Source organism: Odontomachus brunneus, unplaced genomic scaffold, assembly GCF_010583005.1.
Source record: "Odontomachus brunneus isolate Ranch 3 - 2012 unplaced genomic scaffold, Obru_v1 Obru_scaffold_105, whole genome shotgun sequence".
In the NCBI taxonomy this organism is placed as follows: Eukaryota; Metazoa; Arthropoda; class Insecta; order Hymenoptera; family Formicidae; genus Odontomachus; species Odontomachus brunneus.
The window spans coordinates 365,298-384,319 of NW_022639555.1; the positions used below are offsets into that span (position 1 = coordinate 365,298).

General features: G+C 36.7%; 1 protein-coding gene across 4 annotated transcripts in view; it reads right to left on the minus strand.

Annotated features, from left to right (window-relative positions):
- The window catches only part of LOC116849070 (protein vein), a 934,475-nt gene that overhangs the window by 263,730 nt on the left and 651,723 nt on the right, over window positions 1-19,022 (minus strand). For all 4 annotated transcript variants that reach the window (XR_004379067.1, XR_004379068.1, XM_032825856.1 and 1 more), the window contains exon 3: window positions 18,738-18,880. Coding sequence is in view for 2 of the 4 variants with exons in the window: in XM_032825856.1 (XP_032681747.1) it covers window positions 18,738-18,880 (143 nt within the window). In the remaining 2 variants the exon portion in view is untranslated. The remainder of the gene's footprint in view (window positions 1-18,737; window positions 18,881-19,022) is intronic.

Below are 19,022 nucleotides of genomic sequence, written 5' to 3' on the forward strand. Positions count from 1 at the left end.
TTAGAACAACTAGCCCTAAACCAAACCTTTTTTAACTTCTACAATTTCTATTATATAATGCATGTTCAATAGCACCACTTTTTCATTTTTATTATTTTCTATCTTTTTTTAGTTATCATGTACTTATTCGGTTTATGAAGACTGTGTTCCAGAACACATCTCTCCTTCTTCCTCTTTCTGTCCCCCTCTCTCTCTCTTCCTCTCTCTGTCTCTTTTCACATTTCCTTGTCTCTTTCTGTCTTTCAGTTCCTCTCTCTCTCTCTCTCTCTCTCTTTTCACTTTTCCCTGTCTCTTTCTGTCTTTTAGTTCCTCTTTCTCTCTCTCTCTCCCTCTCTATCTCTCTCTGTCAATCTCTTTCTGTCTTTTCGTTTCTTTCTCTCTCTGTCTCTCTCTCTCTCTCTCTCTGTCCCTCTTCCTCTCTGTCTTTTTTCACTTTTCCCTGTCTCTTTCTGTCTTTTAGTTCCTCTCTCTCTCTTTCTCTCTATCTCTCCCTGTCAATCTCTGTCTTTTCGTTTCTTTCTCTCTCTCTCTCTCTCTCTCTGTCCCTTTTCTTCTCTGTCTCTTTTCACTTTTCCCTGTCTCTTTCTGTCTTTTAGTTCCTCTCTCTCTCTGTCTCTCTGTCTCTCTGTCTCTCTCGCTCTCTCTCTCTCTCTGTCTCTCTTCCTCTCTGTCTCTTTTCACTTTTCCCTGTCTCTTTCTGTCTTTTAGTTCCTCTCTCTCTCTCTCTGTCTCTCTCTATCTCTCCCTGTCTGTCTCTTTCTGTCTTTTCGTTTCTCTTTCTCGTACATTTAGATTCATCTATTCGGGAATATCGTAAGAGTTATCTGACAAACGTCGCGACCTTTAACGTTGACAATTCATTTGCGACGACACACGAACGAGAAATAAACACGCCGAAGGGTGCCCGCCTCTCAGAAACCTCGAAAGAGTTAATATTTGAAATCCACAGAGCCAGAGATTCGCGCTGGCGTTGTTTGGTCGCGGAGACGCGACGGGATAATGCAATCGGCAAAATGCATAAGCGCAAATGCGAATCAACATCGATGGGGCGGTGTGCTCGGGCGTAATTATTGGAACGAGATTGCGGCACATTGCGACGACATTGCGACGAGCGCGTTCTCGTGTTAAATTATTCTTACCGCTGAACGCGCGCAAAGTACGATCCTATTTTCATCGTAAGCGTCTCTTTATCTTTACGCTGCGAATTATAAAGCCGCGCCCTGCGCCCCGTGGGAACGTTGAAACGTCTCTTGTCTCGCCCCCGCGCCGTTTTCTTGATTTACGCGAAACGCTACACGCAATATCGTTTTTATCAAGCGACGCGCGAGTTTGTTATTAAATTAGCATAATGCTTCGCACCGTCACCGTACACAATAAATTCAACCGACCCCTCTCTCTATCTTTTTCTCTTTCCCGCGCGCATTTCAGAATTTTATTCTCCCGTTCAGAAGTGTATTCGCGAAATTAAATGCCACGTCTCTTTATTTCGACGTCCTCGCGTTTTCTACAACACCGAAAGCAATGTGTGCCTGCGCGCTCGCGCGCGCGACTTACGCAGGTTCTTATTAAAAGTTATATCGCGAATGATCTCCCTTACATTCTGACAGTAAAACCTCCCACCGTAGCATCAGGACGGTGCACGTTGTTTAGACGTGTGCTGCCACGTTGTTCGAATAAACCACCCCTCAACCCTGCAAATAAAGAGGATCATCTCCAGGAGGCGAATTTCCACGCGCGCGTGCATTTCGCACGGTTCAGCGGCTCGCAGATTCCAAAAAAAAGTGTAAAAAAGGAGAGCAAAAAAAAAAAAGAAGGGGAAAAAAGAACGCGCGGAAAAATAGAGCCGCGCGGCGCCCCGATATTGGCGGCCAGACGGGTATAGACATTAATCCCCTGCCTCTCCCCCTTTTCCCCCATGGTCGAGGGACAAGCTCGATTGTGGTAACAGATTGTGGTAAACTTTATAAGCCTAGAGTTACTCGAAAGTGCGGTGTCGGTACGCTAGACTGCAATAACATTTACCACAAACTTTTACTACAGCTCAAATGTTCCTACTCTACTCTCCTCTTCCCTCCACTTCTTCCTTCTCTCGCGCTATCTCTCTCCCTCCTCTCTCTCTCTCTCTCTCTCTCCCTCTCTCTTTCTCTTTGTCGCGCGTGCCTCGCTATTCTCCGGCAGCACTACGTTCTAACAATTGCCGGTGCAGCTACAATGGCACGCTTTACTGCCGCGGCGGCGTAACTTGATACAATAATGCGCGTTCCGCGTCGTTTACCCGCAAAGAGTTGACTTACGCGCGGGGGCCACGGCCTCTGGCGTCCCGGATCGATAGGCATATCGTCTCGATAGATGACGCACCGTTTTGTTTCGGCCGCAGTTTGGCCGTGTTGTTTTTCGAACGAGACGCAGCGACGCAACCTGGCAAAAGTGGGATTCTCCAGCGTTAAAGTAATTATTTTGGTTAAGAGTATTACATTCGTTTCAATTTATTCTGTAAAAATAGGAAAACAGAAACATTTAATTTTAAAAGAATTGATATCTTGGGTTGTCATTCTAGACATGTGACATATAATATTCTATTATAATTCGAATTTTGGAAGTTCTGTGCTTCAAAGAGCTAATGGGACATTCTTAAAATTATAAAGATTGGGAAATTTTAAGAAAAAAAAAGGTCAACTTTTTTTACCCTTTAAAGCAGATCCGCTTTACATTCCCCCTCGACGATTAGAACGATATAATACTATTATATAGTATTAGATATAATACTATTATATACTATTATATAGTATTATATCGTTCTAATCGTTAAGGGGGAGGAGGAATGTAGAGCGGATCTGCTTTAAAGGGTAAAAAAAGTTGACCTTTTTTTTCTTAAAATTTTCCAATCTTTATAATTTTAAGAATATCCCATTAGCTCTTTGAAGCACCTTCCTCTTTGCGCTGAACTTCCAAAATTCGAATTATAATAGAATATTATATGTCACATGTCTAGAATGACAACCCAAGATATCAATTCTTTTAAAATTAAATGTTTCTGTTTTCCTATTTTTACAGAATAAATTGAAACGTATACTACGAGTAATACAAAAAATCGGCAGAGTGCATCATTATGCACAGGCTGAGCGGTGAGATCGTTGTGAGATCACTATGATTGAAGCTATGGTTTGGTTCTAATAAGTGATTTCACGGTGAAACCACGCTGCTCCAAAGAGTTAAAGTAATTTGTCGAAATTCGAATTCTTATCAGTGTTTTGTAAATTTAAAGAACTCGATAACGATGAAATTGTTATCCATAGGCATTTTTTGTTCGTTCACATGAGAGCTAATTTGTAAATAACACTGCATTCTTAACCTTCTTGCAGCTTCCTCAGCAATTAATGCGATGGTAAATTGCCGTAAGTAGCTAAATAATGTTGCAAAGAACCAAACATGTATCTAGAGCTCTAAAGGTAAAACCTAAATTAAGAGAGAAATAAGGCTAATAAGAGCTAGATGCTAGATGTTTATGCAAATGGAATGGGGAGGATAATGATCTCTCCCCACTTGCCGAGGAAAGAAGGCTCTCTCTTAATTTAGGTTTTACCTTTAGAGTTCTAGACACATGTTTTGGTTCTTTGAAATGCGCGTATAGTATATTTATGTTCTTGAGAATAACAAATTATAAGAATTTTAATATAATGTTGCGAGGAATGTTGTCGAAGCTTCGGTAGTCGAATTCGTATGGCGTCTCGCTCGGCAAGGAGAGATCCAGGTTCGACTTCTGGTTGAGGCAATATTTTTCGCAACTTAAAAAATTAATTAACGCGCATTGGGAGTATTAAATAAGGTGGGTATTCAAGAAACACAAAATATTAGGGTTTTCATGGTCGGCTTGTTAGTAGAAGGTGTGACTCATCGCGTACGTTGAAAGACTGGAAAATCATTCAGCGCGTGCGTTTAACATTACAAACATCATTATCCTCCCCATTCCATTTGCACGAACATCTAGTATTTAGCTCTTATTGACTTTATTTCTCTCTTAATTTAAATAATGTTGAACAAAACAAACACTAGAAGCCTTGGATTTAGAATCTTGGATTTGGTTGTTCTAACTTCTTGGTTAACTGAAAGTTAACTGAAAGTTAAATCTGTTTTTATCTGAGTTGAAGAAAAAACAAGGACAGACATTTAACTGTCAGTTACCAAGAAGTTGGAACTGGTCCTTAAAATAGTTACCATATGCAAATATGGCGTCAACTATATACTCACATGTTCTCTTATTAACGAATTATTTTGTGGAAATTGCGACTTTCCTGGCTGTTAGTATATGCAATGAGGGTTTCCAAACAATCCTACAAATTATGTCGGTTACATGGAAATAACAATAAGCCAGAATACAAAAGCGTTTGCCGACATTCGAAACAACGAGCGTTTCAAGCGTGTAAAACGTCAATATTCTACATGTGTTTTCATTCTGTAGCAGAAAACTCTGCAGATAAAAATGGCCTTAAAAATGTCCATTTAAAATAGAGCCTTCCACCTAATACTTTTAAGTCTTTATATCGAGGAATTAGTTTACAATACGAACGGTCACGGTTTTAAATTTTCACGGAAGATCGAAGAAACACGTTATTGCGAGGGCGTTTGAATTTTATGCGGAAAATTTGCAGCCATTGCGCTCACATAGATCGCCTTTAAAAAGCGCAAGATTTATTAGCCCCCACTTGTAGCGCAAGAAAGGGTCTACACGGACTGTCGCAGCAATGCATACTTATTTGCCGCGCATTTACCTCTTTTTTTTGCCTACTAACTTAATACTTTTTCCGCACAAAAAGTACCGTGATTTACCCCTTTGCGTCACTCGCTAACGTATCATTTTCTACTCGTTCACAGGAGAGGGTTAATTTGTAAATAACATCTCTCACGCGATTTAATAATTTCTCTCACGCAAGCTACATGGAATTTGTGGAAATACAATTCGCACAGCAGCAGAAAATCGCGGAAGAAACGGGGAAATGAAGATCCCTCCCACCGAGTTCGTATTTTAACAAAAATTTCTAACTGGTCCGCGAGAAATGGAGAGAGAGGGGTGTATTTTCAATTTCTCACGTTCGATTACTCGTTCTTCTCCGTTTTCACCTTGAAATTCCCTAAAATTTGTCGAACGTATTATTCGAGGTCGAGAGTATCGGATTTCCAGAAAACTCGATGCTCTCCTTTCTCGCTCTCTCTTTCTCTCTTTCTTCCTCTCTTTCCCTCCCTTCCCATTTCTCTCTCTCCTCCCCCTTCCCCCTTCCTCGCATCGGCGACCTGCCACCCGCTAGAACTGGTATGGAATCATCGCGCACGGAAACGTTCCGCCACCGGGCCCTGCCATCAGCAGGGCTATATGAAACCCTGACGTGGCTCTACCAGGGTTGTAATTGTCGTCCTTTGTCCGTCATACGAGCTTGCGGAACCGCTCGGTGGTGAACCGCAAGCTTTACCGACCCTGCTGGAACCACTGAGCCGTACAAGCATTATCGCATCAGGTGCTTAATCCTTGGTTTATCACCTGCGATGCCGACTCCCCGACCCGAGCGAGAACCCGCCGACGGTCCTCGCTTCCTTGTTGTCGCAAATTTACTGCTGACACATCGTATACTGCGAATTGAATGAAATTGCATGCAGATGTTTGCGCGCGGGAAACGACACCGATGACGCGGTGTTTCCACTTTTAACTTATTGTTTTCTTTTCTTTGCTTCTCTCGTTCGTTTTTTTTTTTATTTCCTGATTATATCGTCGATCTTTTAGGAGCTTTCCGATTGACCTTGAATCCTCATTATGTTTTATATTATCCAAAATTATTTTATTAGATTGCTGCAAAAGATTTGTTATTTTGTTATTAAATTCTTTTAAGAAGTTTGTATATTAAAAGGAAAATGGAAAGTGCTTTTTTTTGAATTTTTTAAAAGAGTTCGTGTTGTTAACTTTATTCGTAAAAATTTATTAATTCTTAATTTATTTATTCGTAAACATTTATTAATTTATTAATTCTTCGAAGTTGGATAAGTTTGTCTTCTATTTTATTTCACAAACACAGTAAACCTTTTGCATCAATCTGGTAGTACGTATATTTTCTTGTGTGCATAGCATGAATTTTATATTTAATTATACAGGGTGTAAAAAAATTAGACCGACAAACTTTGAGGGGAAATAGAGGATAAAACAAACATATTTTGTTAATAATGTTTTTCTCTACGGCGTTTCGTTTTAATATTACAGGGTACAAAATAAGAATTTTATGATTTTAACAAAAACAAACATATAAGTGGAAAAATTAAATTTATTTCAATTACACATATATATTTTAATTTTCAAAAAACAATGAACAAAAGAACGGAACAAAAATGCGCAATTGATTAGCTCAATTTATAATGTTCAAAAATTCCTCCATTTGCTTCAACACAAAGATGACATCGTCTAAACATTGGTTGTCTCACACGCTCGAAGGCTGCAAGAATATTCTGAACCTGATATGCTGCAGCAGTAATTCAGGCTACTAATTCTGCTTCTGTTTCAATAGGTGTCTCATAAATGAGAGTTTTCATATGCCTCCATAAAAAAAAGTCAAACGAAGATAAATCTGGTGACCGGGGAGGCCATGCAATAGGACCTCTTCGGCCTAACCAGCGCTCATTAAATCTTTGGTCCAAGTAATTGCGCACGGTAGCACTAAAATGGACAGGTTCTCCATCGTGTTGGAACCACATTTGCCTTCTTGTGACAAGTGGCACGTCTTCCATGAGTTCTGGCAAAACTTCCTCGAGAAAAATACGATAAATATTGCCATTCAATATGTTAAAATATATATGTGCAATTGAAATAAATTTAATGTTTCCACTTATATGTTTGTTTTTTATTAAAATCATAAAATTCCTATTTTGTGATTGTGTAAATATATGTGTAAATTCCTATTTCCTGTAATATTAAATATATGTAAATATATGTGTAAATTCCTATTTCCTGTAATATTAAAACGAAGCGTCGTAGAAAAAAACATTATTAACAAAATATGCTTGTTTTTATGTCCTCTATTTCCCCTCAAAGTTTGTCGGTCTAATTTTTTTACACCCTGTATAATTATTATATATACAGGGTGAGCCATTTTAATCGACGGATCCAAATTGCTCCTAAAATACGCCAGCTACAAAAAAATGGTAGACAAGAATTGTAGAGGACAACGGGGGTTATTTTACCGTGCTAATAATTTTGACCTTCAGATCGATTTTCAGGTCATTCGAAGATCAAAGTCATTTTTTTTAATTAAAACCCCTATTTTTGACACCGGATTCGAAAAGAGCAGAAAATTTTACGTTAAAAATGATATTTAGATTATTTTAGATATTTAGATTTAGAGTCCAAGAAGGTCAAATCAAGAACTTGGAAGATGTTAATTCAATACTTTTAGCGTTACCCGGAAACAACGACGTGGACGTGGAGGATAGTCAGCCATATTTAAAAAAAATTTTTCAAGCCCTGCAGTCAAAAAAGAAGTCTTTACCCTGCAGTCAAAAAAGATGTCTTTACCCTGCAGTCAAAAAAGAAAAATTGTTAAAGGCAATACTTTAAAAGTGTTTGTTTTTACTTTTAAAATTTTATTTATTACGCCTTATTAATAATCATATCAAAGTGAGATTATTGCGCATCAACTTCAGAAATGGAATGACAACGTTTTGCAACTTTTCTTCTATTAGTTTTTATTTGTTAGTACCGCGAAACACTTATCATGCATAAAAATCTTTAAAATTAACATTAACAGTTTCTAAATTGTTTTTAATCATTTTTTATTTGACCTTCTTGGACTCAGAAAAAAAAATCTAAATATCATTTTTAACGTAAAATTTTTTGCTCTTTTCGAATCCCGTGTCAAAAATAGGGGTTCTAATTTAAAAAATGACTTTGACCTTCGAATGACCTTAAAAATCGATCTGAAGATCAAAATTATTAGCACGGTAAAATGACCCCCGTTGTCCTCTACAATTCTTGTCTTAACCATTTTTTTGTAGCTGGAGTATTTTAGGAGTAATTTGGACCTATCGATTAAAATGGCTCACCCTGTATATAATAATATAATATAATTATATTGTAAATATGTCTTGTTTTTGGGCCCTTTAGTATTATCCAAGTGATAGTATCGAATCAAAAACACCAAACTTGCATTTTAAAATCTCTCTCTTTCTTTCTTTCTTTCTCTTTCTCTCACAGCTCTTTCTGTTATCTCGATATTTATTATTTCAGTCAGTTATTTTTGCGAGATGTGTATGCGAGGAGGGTATTGGTAAATTCGGGCGCGTTTCACGGTGGTGCATATCCTGAAATACAGCATAAACATCAGGGGCGAAAGGCGTGGCCCAAATATCGCGAGCATTATGAAAAGCCATAAACCACTGGCCCAAGGGCAGCCAACACCTGCGCGAGTCGCGCAGGATCGATATACGGCGCGACTCGCAGCGGGCGGCTGACTGAACGGGATCGTCGCGGCCGTTTACGTTATGCATATCGCGAATGTTCCCGCCAGTGCATCGTTATGCGAGATGGTGGCTGTAAAAGGTGCAACGTCGGGGAAGCGATCGCTCAGTACAGCCCGTAAACAGACGTCACTCGTGTCCCGACTAGAGTCCCTGTAGTAAGAGTCTGGTCTATGTTTCTAATTCGACAAAACATGGCGTTGTAGATAAGATGAGATAAGATTAGGTGACATGAAAGTTGCGTTCCGAAATTCACTGCCCTTATAGAAATATCATACTAAGAATCATTGATAATTACTTATTATCCAGTATTTTTAATACTAAAAATAAGTAATTATCAATGATTCTTAGTATGATATTTCTATAAGGGTGCCAGTATTGAAATTCTATAGTATACATAACATGAACTATAGATTTTCAGTACTGACAGTGAATTTCGGAATGCAGCCGAAATAAGACTTCTCTAAGATATGGAGAATTCATAGGGTGTGACAGTATAAACATTATTAGTCAAGACTAATGTTTATTAATACTAAAGTACTAATAGTAGTTATGTAAAGAAGTAACAAACAGCAGAAGTAAATAAATACTTACAATAAAATAATATATATAAACATTGTAATGCATGCAAATGTGTCGAATAATAATAATGTGTCAAAAATAATTTTTTCTAACCTGTTATATTATATCGAATGTGTTATATAAGATATATATAAATTACAGAAAATTATTGAAATGATTGAAAACACGTTTTTTTCTTGTTCCTTTCCTATCATTTGAATAATATCGCTCGCCAAGATTTGAGATATCTTATTGATTCCGCCATATTTTGTCAAAACCAATAGAAAGTTTGACAATACAGGCCAGACTCTTACTATAAGGACTTTAGTCCCGACGCGATCGTCGACGGGGCTGAACTCGTTTCATGCGACGGACTGCCCTGAGTATCGCTGTCGGCTCCGCTGATGATCGCGACAATCACGAGGCTACGCTCGCCGTTGACTCAGTTGACTCTAAAGATACCCGAGAAGAAAAGGAAATGCGAGCAGGACGCGAAAGAACGTTAGAAGATTACCGCTGAAGTTTGTCTCGCGCGTACGAAGGATTGTTACGGGGAGATGAATAGCGCTTGGTTGCGGCCATGAGCTTTTTCACAAAAAAGCCACCCGGTTCAAACAATTGTTTCGCTTCATTAATTATAAGTTTTCGCCGTTTCTCATAAGCTTCGCGCATTCTCCGCTTGCTGCAAACTGTAAGACCAGATAGCGCATGAAGACAATTTTTGTTGAATAATACTGATAATATAATGACTTGTGTTGCGCGACTTATACTCATTTGGCTGAAGCCAAAATTTATATATGACAACAATGAACGAATAGTTTGATCAGATATATTTTGTAACCTGATGGTTTACGAATATACTATACGTATAAGAAAAAGTCAGATACACTGAGAGGAATTATGCGATAACAAATTAACAAACGGATATTTTCGATCAAAATGCCGATGAATTTTTATATCCAATCAGGAAACATCCGATGAGAAATAAATAACAGTTCATAATTTTTTGATCGGTTTATCTGATGAAATGTTATTAGGGTAAACTCGGATAAAATGGCCATATTTTTTTAAAATGCAAAAAAAATACATTTCTTATTGTTATTTCTTAATAACGTTAGGCACATTACTTCATTGAAGCCTACAGTACATAATACTATCAGAGTTAAAAGGAAAATACTTCAGTGAAATTATTTATTACAAAAATATCAAAACACGAGCATTGGCCATCTTACCTAAATTTTTAAGACAAGATGGCCATAAGGAATAAATGATTCATACATATTTTATGTTCAAGATTCTGTATCTATTATTTTATAAAATAATGAAAAAAACATTCATTTTAGTATAGGATATTTAATACATATTATTTGTGAAAAATATAATATACATATAAAATAAAAACCTCCATTACAAAACTTTAAATTTTAAATCCAATTTTTGAACAAAAACATATTGCACATAAGATTTAATTACTGTAATATTGAAAGTAATTTTTGAAATATAACGACTTTTGTTTTATAAATGTTAGAATGATAGTGGGCCATCTTACCCAAAATGTGAGTGAAAGACGGTTATAATAATACTTATAGTGAAAATAAAAATAAAAGTGCATGTTATTTTACAATTTACATATCTACTTTATGTATCTAACGTTGATTGCGATAGCTTAACTGTAATTTATTCGACGTTACAGCAAGTTTTAGTGGATACATGAGAAATTTTACAGGTAGTTGAAAATAAAAATATAGTATAATATTCATGATCTTGCTATTTCGAAAAATGTACGCATATACACTACGATAAATGTCGATTATCTTTGTGACTGATTATACAAACGCAATGTTTTGCAATTATTAGAGAAATTACAGCCTATAGCCATCTTTCCGGTATGGCCACCATATTCGAGTTTATCCTATAATCAGAAGTACAATCTGTGGTACAAAAGCGTGTTTGCAATAATTTAAACAGTAGGTACCTAGCATGTAATATTTTTATGTTTCAAGGTTCATAATACATGAAGTTAAAATGCATTGAAAGCTAAATTTCAGGTTCGTTCATGCCTAGACGATAATCGTACGTAAATGTCTCGAAATACAGAAGCTAAAAATGCACGGAATGAAAACGTGAGAAATACGTCGTTACAATAAGTTTGTCCTCACAACTCCCGACGCCAATCTTATTGAAAACATATAGACAACCGTATTGATTGAAGTTTCGGAAAAACAAATTTTTACTTTGAAACAGCTGTTGTATCAACTTCACACATGGCAGTCGTCATGTTGGAGCGAATATTTGCTAAGTGCTGAGAGAATAAAATAATGTTGACAATATTAACGTGACGGATAGGTTTTCTAGTCTTTATAACTTACGCAATCAACTCTTCCTGAATTCAAATTTTTAATATTCATATTAATTAAGCTCCTTATTACTCTCTACGATTATACATTTTTTTATTCGATTAAAGTTGCGAAAAGTACTGTTTCAATCATAAGTCGGACCTCCTCATTTACTAGGCGGGACGCCAGGATCAACTCGATCACTGAAACCTCGACAGAACTCTTCGCAACACAATGCTTATAAGTCTTATTTAGATACGAACGCGTTAAGCTTCAGCCGGCGCTTCAAACAAATAATTCTATATACACAGGCTTTCGAAATATGCAGCTGGAATTAAACATAAATAATTTAGACCAGTAAGAGTTGAGCTTTGATGTTAGAGTGAATGTTTACAAAATATTGACAAAAATGCTGGTAAAAGTATAAAAAGTGCTTAGTAAAGTACACAACCCTTTCAGAGTTAGAAACATATTTCGATTTTGAACGCAAGTTATTTGTATACTTCCCCATTAATCGGTGAATGAAAGCAACCGAGTATTTTATCATAATATTATTAGATGCTTGCAAAAATTCGTATGTTATAAAAGTTATTTTTATTTAACAATGAGATAACATAATATTTTAATCAAACTATTGATTCCTCATTTCTATCAATAATCTTTTGCCACTTTTCGGGAAATAATTGGATTCCGTGCTGATAAAACGACTCATCTTTTCTGGCGATTCATTTATCGATCCTTTTTCGCATTTCCTCAGCATTTCGGGACCATGTATCTGATAGACCGCATCGATCTGAATAGATGAAAATCGAATGAGGCGATGTTTGGAAAGTACGTTCTGGGTGGACCAATTTAATTGAAACAATGTCTTTTTAGTCGCAACACGCGACCTGGCGCTGCCGTAAAGCAGAATAACTTTGCATCGATTCGCGGCTTTTTGAAGACGTTTTTCCTTTTATGACTTGATTGCATAATTGCTATGATTGTTGACTGTAGCGATCTCCTATGACAGTTATATCGATCGTGTTGCATCGTTTGTCATTATTTGCGAAATAACTGTTTTACGTGCCAAGAAATTAAATTGATCTTGGTTAAAGAAAACACAGAATTCCTGATTTTTATGAATCAAATTTGGTTCTAAGAATAAAAATTTCCTTCCATCAAAACGTGTTTCATTCATTCATTTCAGGTTCATTAAATCAAACTTTTCCTCCGTACACTGGAAAACTCATTTAATTGAGTTAACCAAAATTTGGTTAAAATAAGGTGGAACAAATGTTTTGGTTGTGAGAACCAATATTTGGTACTTTGACCAGATATTGTACCAAAGGTTTGATTCTTTGAAACAAAAATGAAATATGTTTAGTTTCAGAGAATTAAATCTTTGGTAGAAAGAACGAAATTTTGGCCCTCATAACCGAAACATTTGTTCGATCCTATTTTAATCAAATTTTGTTTAACCCAACTAAATGAATTTTTCAATGTATTTTCAATGTAACATTAAAGCAATACATGACATATACAAGGTGTCCCAAATGTTGAACCGTCCGTCAAATGTTGAAATGATAGTAGTAGTAGATAAATTGAAACAAAAAGTCCTTCGTTATTTTTTTATATGAGCAGTAATTAACAAATTATTAATTAATTAATATAATTAATAATAAATATAATTAATATAATTATTAATAAATATAATTAATATAATTAATAATAAATATACTTAATAATAAATAAATAAGAGGACTATAAGAGGGAGAGAGAATTATCAATTGCGGGTCTTTTTTGCACTTTATTGTTTAAAAACACATGTGCTACCAACTCTTGTATTTAATTTTTAACGCTCAGAACATTTGAACCATCTCTTTTGGTCATCTTCAGTCGAAATTATATAATTAGTTTGAAAAAATCTCATCCTTAATTAACGTGCTTGCAAGTTTTCACCCTTTCAGACCTGATTTTTTTTAAAGCAAAAAAAAAAGAAATGTCAAGAAATGTGAAGAAATGTCATATGTTTCGAAAACAATCTGATAGATGGAGGTTGCATACAATCTTATAATAAAATATACTCAAAGCAAAAGTGTATACATGGTTGCTGTCACAGATATTTCAATATTTTAATTAGATATTGATTAATCAGATATTGACGTAGTACGCCAGTGTACATTATAATGTGCGTGGGGTCTGAAAGGGACATATCGTTGACTTAACCTTCTCACATTTCGTGAGTGGTCATATTCCCGATTATATCGTAAGCACCATCACTGTTGGCAAGCAATAATGGATATCGATCACCCGGTACTCATGTGGAGATAACGTCGAAATGTAAACTCGTTATAATTATTTGATGTTATTAATAATAGTGATTATACGATTAATTATACGGGAAAAATTTTCCATACTGAAGTACATCTTTTATGTAGAGTGTCCTTCACCAACAAGCCAACAAATATCGAATAAACTAAAACGAAAAGTGTTTTGTTATTTTGAAATACGAGCAAAGTAAATAGTTAACGAGTTATTAATTAATTAAGTTTAATACTTAACGCACTCTAATTGGCGGACCACAGTGTCGTGCATCGCAAAAATGTTAACTTCCGCCTCTTGGATTAACTTCGATATTTTGATTAGTGAGCTCCTCTTATACCTGTACTTCGTCAATTAGGGCGCGCTAAGCATCAAACTTAATTAATTAATAACTCGTTAATTATGGACTCGTATTACAAAATGACAAACGACTTCTTATCTCCATTTGACTTTCATTGTCTACCATTTCAATATTCGGCGTTTGTTGCGGAACATCCTATATAAAAAATGTACTTTAGTATGAAAACTTTTTTTTACATGCGTTTTAAAACTGAAACGCATGTTGAAAAAGTTCTATGTTTGTTGGAAAATATGACTTCTGCGTACAATTTTGTCTTTTGTCTCTGAATATCTCATATTTTCTTCATATTTTTTTTACATTATAAATACATTTTAGTCGAGTAAGATCACTGTAGCACTTCTTTGGTTAAAGGAAGTTTATCTTTAAGGAAAATTCCCTGCGTGTTGCGAATAAAATTCGATAATTTCCGCGAATATCGGACGCATTTTCTTTCTTTGCGGTTTCCTTGGACGATCGATGATCGCGCCAATTCCTTACACATGGATGATTTTCCCTTATTCGTGACACCTTGTGCAAATTCGGCACGAGGGAGAAAATAAGCGGCTTGCTCGTTCGCTCGCAGCGCTTTCGGGTGCTCTCGTTTCATTGCACTTGCCATGCGGATAAAGGTAAAGGAACCAGAAGGAATTCCACCGCGGGACGGTATATATATATATATATATATATATATATATATATATATATATATATATATATATGGAGGGGGGGACAGGAAGCTCACGGTGAAAGCCGCCAGATTTCTTCGCACACTCGCCGAATGTGAAATCACTGTCGATATTTCCCCAAGTCGATTCAGCGGATTCGACGCGCGCGCATGTTATTCCCGAAATGGCCATCCGTGCGTCGCGTTGCCCTTTTCCGCGATGAATATCGCGAAACTCCATTTTCCAATGACGATCGATAATTTTTCTCGCACTCAGGAAGAGCGTTGCGAATGTTCGCGCGTCGTCGTGCTCGCGGATCGATCTCGCGAATATCAGTGCGATATTTTGCTCATCGCTGGAGATCAGACGCGCTTGCTCGCGAGTGAGGTCTTTCTAACGGCTAACCCAACGCGATTCGTATTCATGGCATAGAGAGATCAGTCTCGCAACGGGCTGCAACGAGCAAGACTATCAAAACGTCGGATGGAAATCTGAAATGCTCCGCGCTCGAAAGTTTTGTGTAAGATATCGACAGGTGTACGCGACCCGACCGGCTCGCGAAACTCGGCTCTCGACGGTTAACACGCGCCGACAACCGGTTTTATCATGATCGTGAATGTGCAGAACAGTTTAGATACAATGAAGTAAGGCGCTTCATCAAATTATCACGATTGTGAACTGACCGGCTTGCACAATAATCGGTTATAAGGAGTCGAAATAGCAACACTCGTGACGTCCGACGTTACAATTGCAGTGGTGGATTCAGGAGAAACGTGAGTATTTTTATTTTACTCAGATCTACCAGAGAAGAATACAATAAGGGGTAATAGGGTAGTCCCAGAAGTACCCGACCTGACGTATAGATAGCGGTTGTTGTTTGAAAAAAATCACTATGGCCGAAAGCATCAACCTTATAAAGCTGAAGTTTGAAGTTTCAAGACGCTACGTTGTTTAGTATTAGTTTGGCAGCCATCAATAGTGAACGCTCTCAGTACATTTGTAAACATGGAGAAAATTGGTCATCGTTATGTGATACAATATTTTCATTTGAAAGGTCTCAGTTCAACCAATATCAAAACTGAGCTAGATTCTACTCTGGGGGAGTCTGCTCCCTCGTTTACAACAATAAAATATTGGGTGGCAGAGTTTAAAAGAGGCCGTAAGAGCTGCCAAGACGAACATCGCAGTGGTCGACCAAATGAGGTGACCACGCCAGAAATGCTGACGAAAATCCACAAAATGATATCGGATGACCGTCGACTGAAAGTGCGCGAGTTAGCTGACATGGTAGGCATATCAAAAAGTGCTGTACATCGCATATTGACTGAAAATTTGGACATGAAAAAGCTGTGCGCACGATGGGTGCCGCGTTTGCTCACAATTGAACAAAAACAGCGTCGTGAGGATGTTTCAATCGAGTGTTTGGCGATGTTTCGCAGTAATAAGGCCGAGTTTTTGCGTCGATTCATAACCATGGATGAAACATGGGTTCATCATTTCACACCTGAGACGAAAGAACAGTCGAAACAATGGACTGAAAGGGGAGAATCGGCTCCGAAAAAGGCGAAGACAACTCCATCGGCTGGCAAAGTTATGGCGTCAGTTTTTTGGGATGTGCGTGGGATAATTTTCATTGATTATCTTCAAAAAGGAAAAACAATCAACGGCGAGTATTATGCGAACTTATTGCAGCGTTTGAGTGATGAAATCAAGAAAAAACGTCCGCATTTGGCGAAAAAGAAAGTGTTGTTTCATCATGAGAATGCACCGGCTCACACGTCCGTTATTGCGATGGCCAAAATCAATGAGTTAAAGTTCGAATTGCTTTCTCACGCACCCTATTCACCAGATTTAGCCCCCTCAGATTATTATCTATTTAAACTTGAAAAAATGGCTTGGTGGTAAAAGATTTGCTAACAATGAAGAGGTAGAGTCTGCGGTTGATGGCTATTTTGAGGAACTCGATGGTTCTCACTATAAACATGGTATCGAAGCAATTGAACATCGCTGGGAAAAGTGTATCGAGCTAAAAGGGGACTATGTTGAGAAATAAAGATATATTTTTTCAAAATTTTTGTGTTTTCTTTGTTAGGCCGGGTACTTCTGGGACTACCCTCGTACATATGCACCAACATGTACTGTCATTTCGGATTCTGACATAAGTAATTACTGCACAAGCCTGTTAGCGGTGGCTTTCAATCGTGGCGATTTGATGTGATTTTTATTTCATTGTGTCTAAACCGTTTTGCATTAAGTATACATTCGATTGTAAAACGGTTTGAATCTTTGACAATAGAAATATGGACTACCAGTATTCCGTTCTTTCCATTCATTGCTATGCTGAGAAATGTATCATACATTTTCGATTTTTCTCGAGAACTTGCAGCATTGATCAAATGCTGGCGATCAAATAAATATATCTTAAGATCCACCAATCATAATAATATATATTTTCTATATTATAGATAATATGTTATATAAATAAAAATTTTAGTCTCCAATGAGAGAGAAGGGAGAAATAAAATATTATATAATGTATTCCATCTCCTATAAATAAGTAAAATGTGATATTGAGCATTATAATGGCTATATATAAAGTTTGAAATTAGATTTTACTCAGTCATTTTGTAAAGTATTTAAAAGTATATACTTATCCGATTTACGAATTTTACAACATTCGCAAAACAGTTTTCTCTGCTGCTATTATACTTTTTCTCTTTTGTGCTTTAATATTTTGTTGACTTGCAGTTTCTTCCTATAAAGCAATACTATTTTTTTAAATTATTTCAATTACATATTTCAACAATAATAATATATATAAGAATACTGCTATTATATTATATATTATAATTATATATTATAACTATATATTAAATATTCAACATGTGATCAACAAACATTCGATAAATGACGTAACTTTATTTCCTACGTTTGTCACTTAGCCGATGACGACGCGAAAGATCTTAACTACCAGTCTGAAGTTAGCTATTAGCAATTCACACTTTTATAAGACGTCCCAGACTTTTCTTCGCAATTTTGCGACTTTTCTTCGCAATTTTGGGAATTTTATTTTGGGAAAAATAAAGCGATAAAACGCAAGGAACTTTCGGTACGTTATTTCTCGCTTCTGATAAACCAATATGGACGCTTCATCAAACCAATATGGACGCCTGAGAAATAGCAGAGCCTTAATATCTCGAGATTTATTGCAAATAGCGCAGAACGGTACAGGATTTTTATCTCTCAATCCGTTCTATGTTCCCATAAAAATTGCGGAGAAGGGTCTGGGCCGTATAGTTAAAAGTTTGACTATTCGTCATAAAGTCAAAGGTATATCAAATACGATAATCAACGATGATCGGTTATAACAGAAACCAAAGTGACAGTACGCGCTGTAAATATTGACTTTTTATTATATTTTTATCTGATAAATAAGAATATAATAAAGATACTTGTGTTTTTTCTGAATCCTCCGTTGTAATTGTGATGTCGGGTGTCACGAATGAATATTGTCATTTTGACTTCTGTTATAATGGAATAATGCGCAAATCTGTAAGTAGTAGCTTGCAAATGTAATCACTTGCGTTTTTAATTTTATCAGAAAGTGTTCAAACCATTTTGCAATTGAATGTACTTTTTTGATCGAGCATTAATCATAAATCTTTTCATGTGAACTCGATCTTACTTATTAATCATGCAATATTTTTCCTAGTATGAAATCATGGAAACTGAATAATTTTGCAGTACTTGGAGGATCATGAATCCTTTCCGTGAACTCGTGAAAAGCGAACATTTATTTTCAAAGTTAGATTTTTCACTTTTCACGAGTTCACACAAAGGAGAAAAGATTTATGATCGACCTCCAGATCGACAAAGTTCGCCACTTCTCAGACTCGCGATGCTCCATCTCGTGGACATTATCATTCAACTTTTGTTTCATCCATAGCGATCGTTATGCGCGCACTTGCCGCGATGATTTTTGCGACTGATCTTCTCGAATGGCAGTAGTATCTCGTGTGAAAACGAACATTAATTACTCACTTGTTTCCACATTTCTGGATTCAGTAGTGACTAGAAGTTGGGCCGCGAGTGAGGCCCGATGACCGGAAGTGCTCTCAGCCACGCATTCGTATCTGCCGGAGTCCTCCGCCTTCGCGGAGGATATCACGAGTTTCGATCTCCGCCTGTAAATCAAAGAGAGTGATTTGTTTGAATGTAAATTCTGATGAAAGAGAATATGAGAAAACTGTATTGCGATCAGTTATTCAGGTAGCGGTGACATGAGAGAGAGAGAGAGAGAGAGAGAGAGAGAGAGAGAGAGAGAGA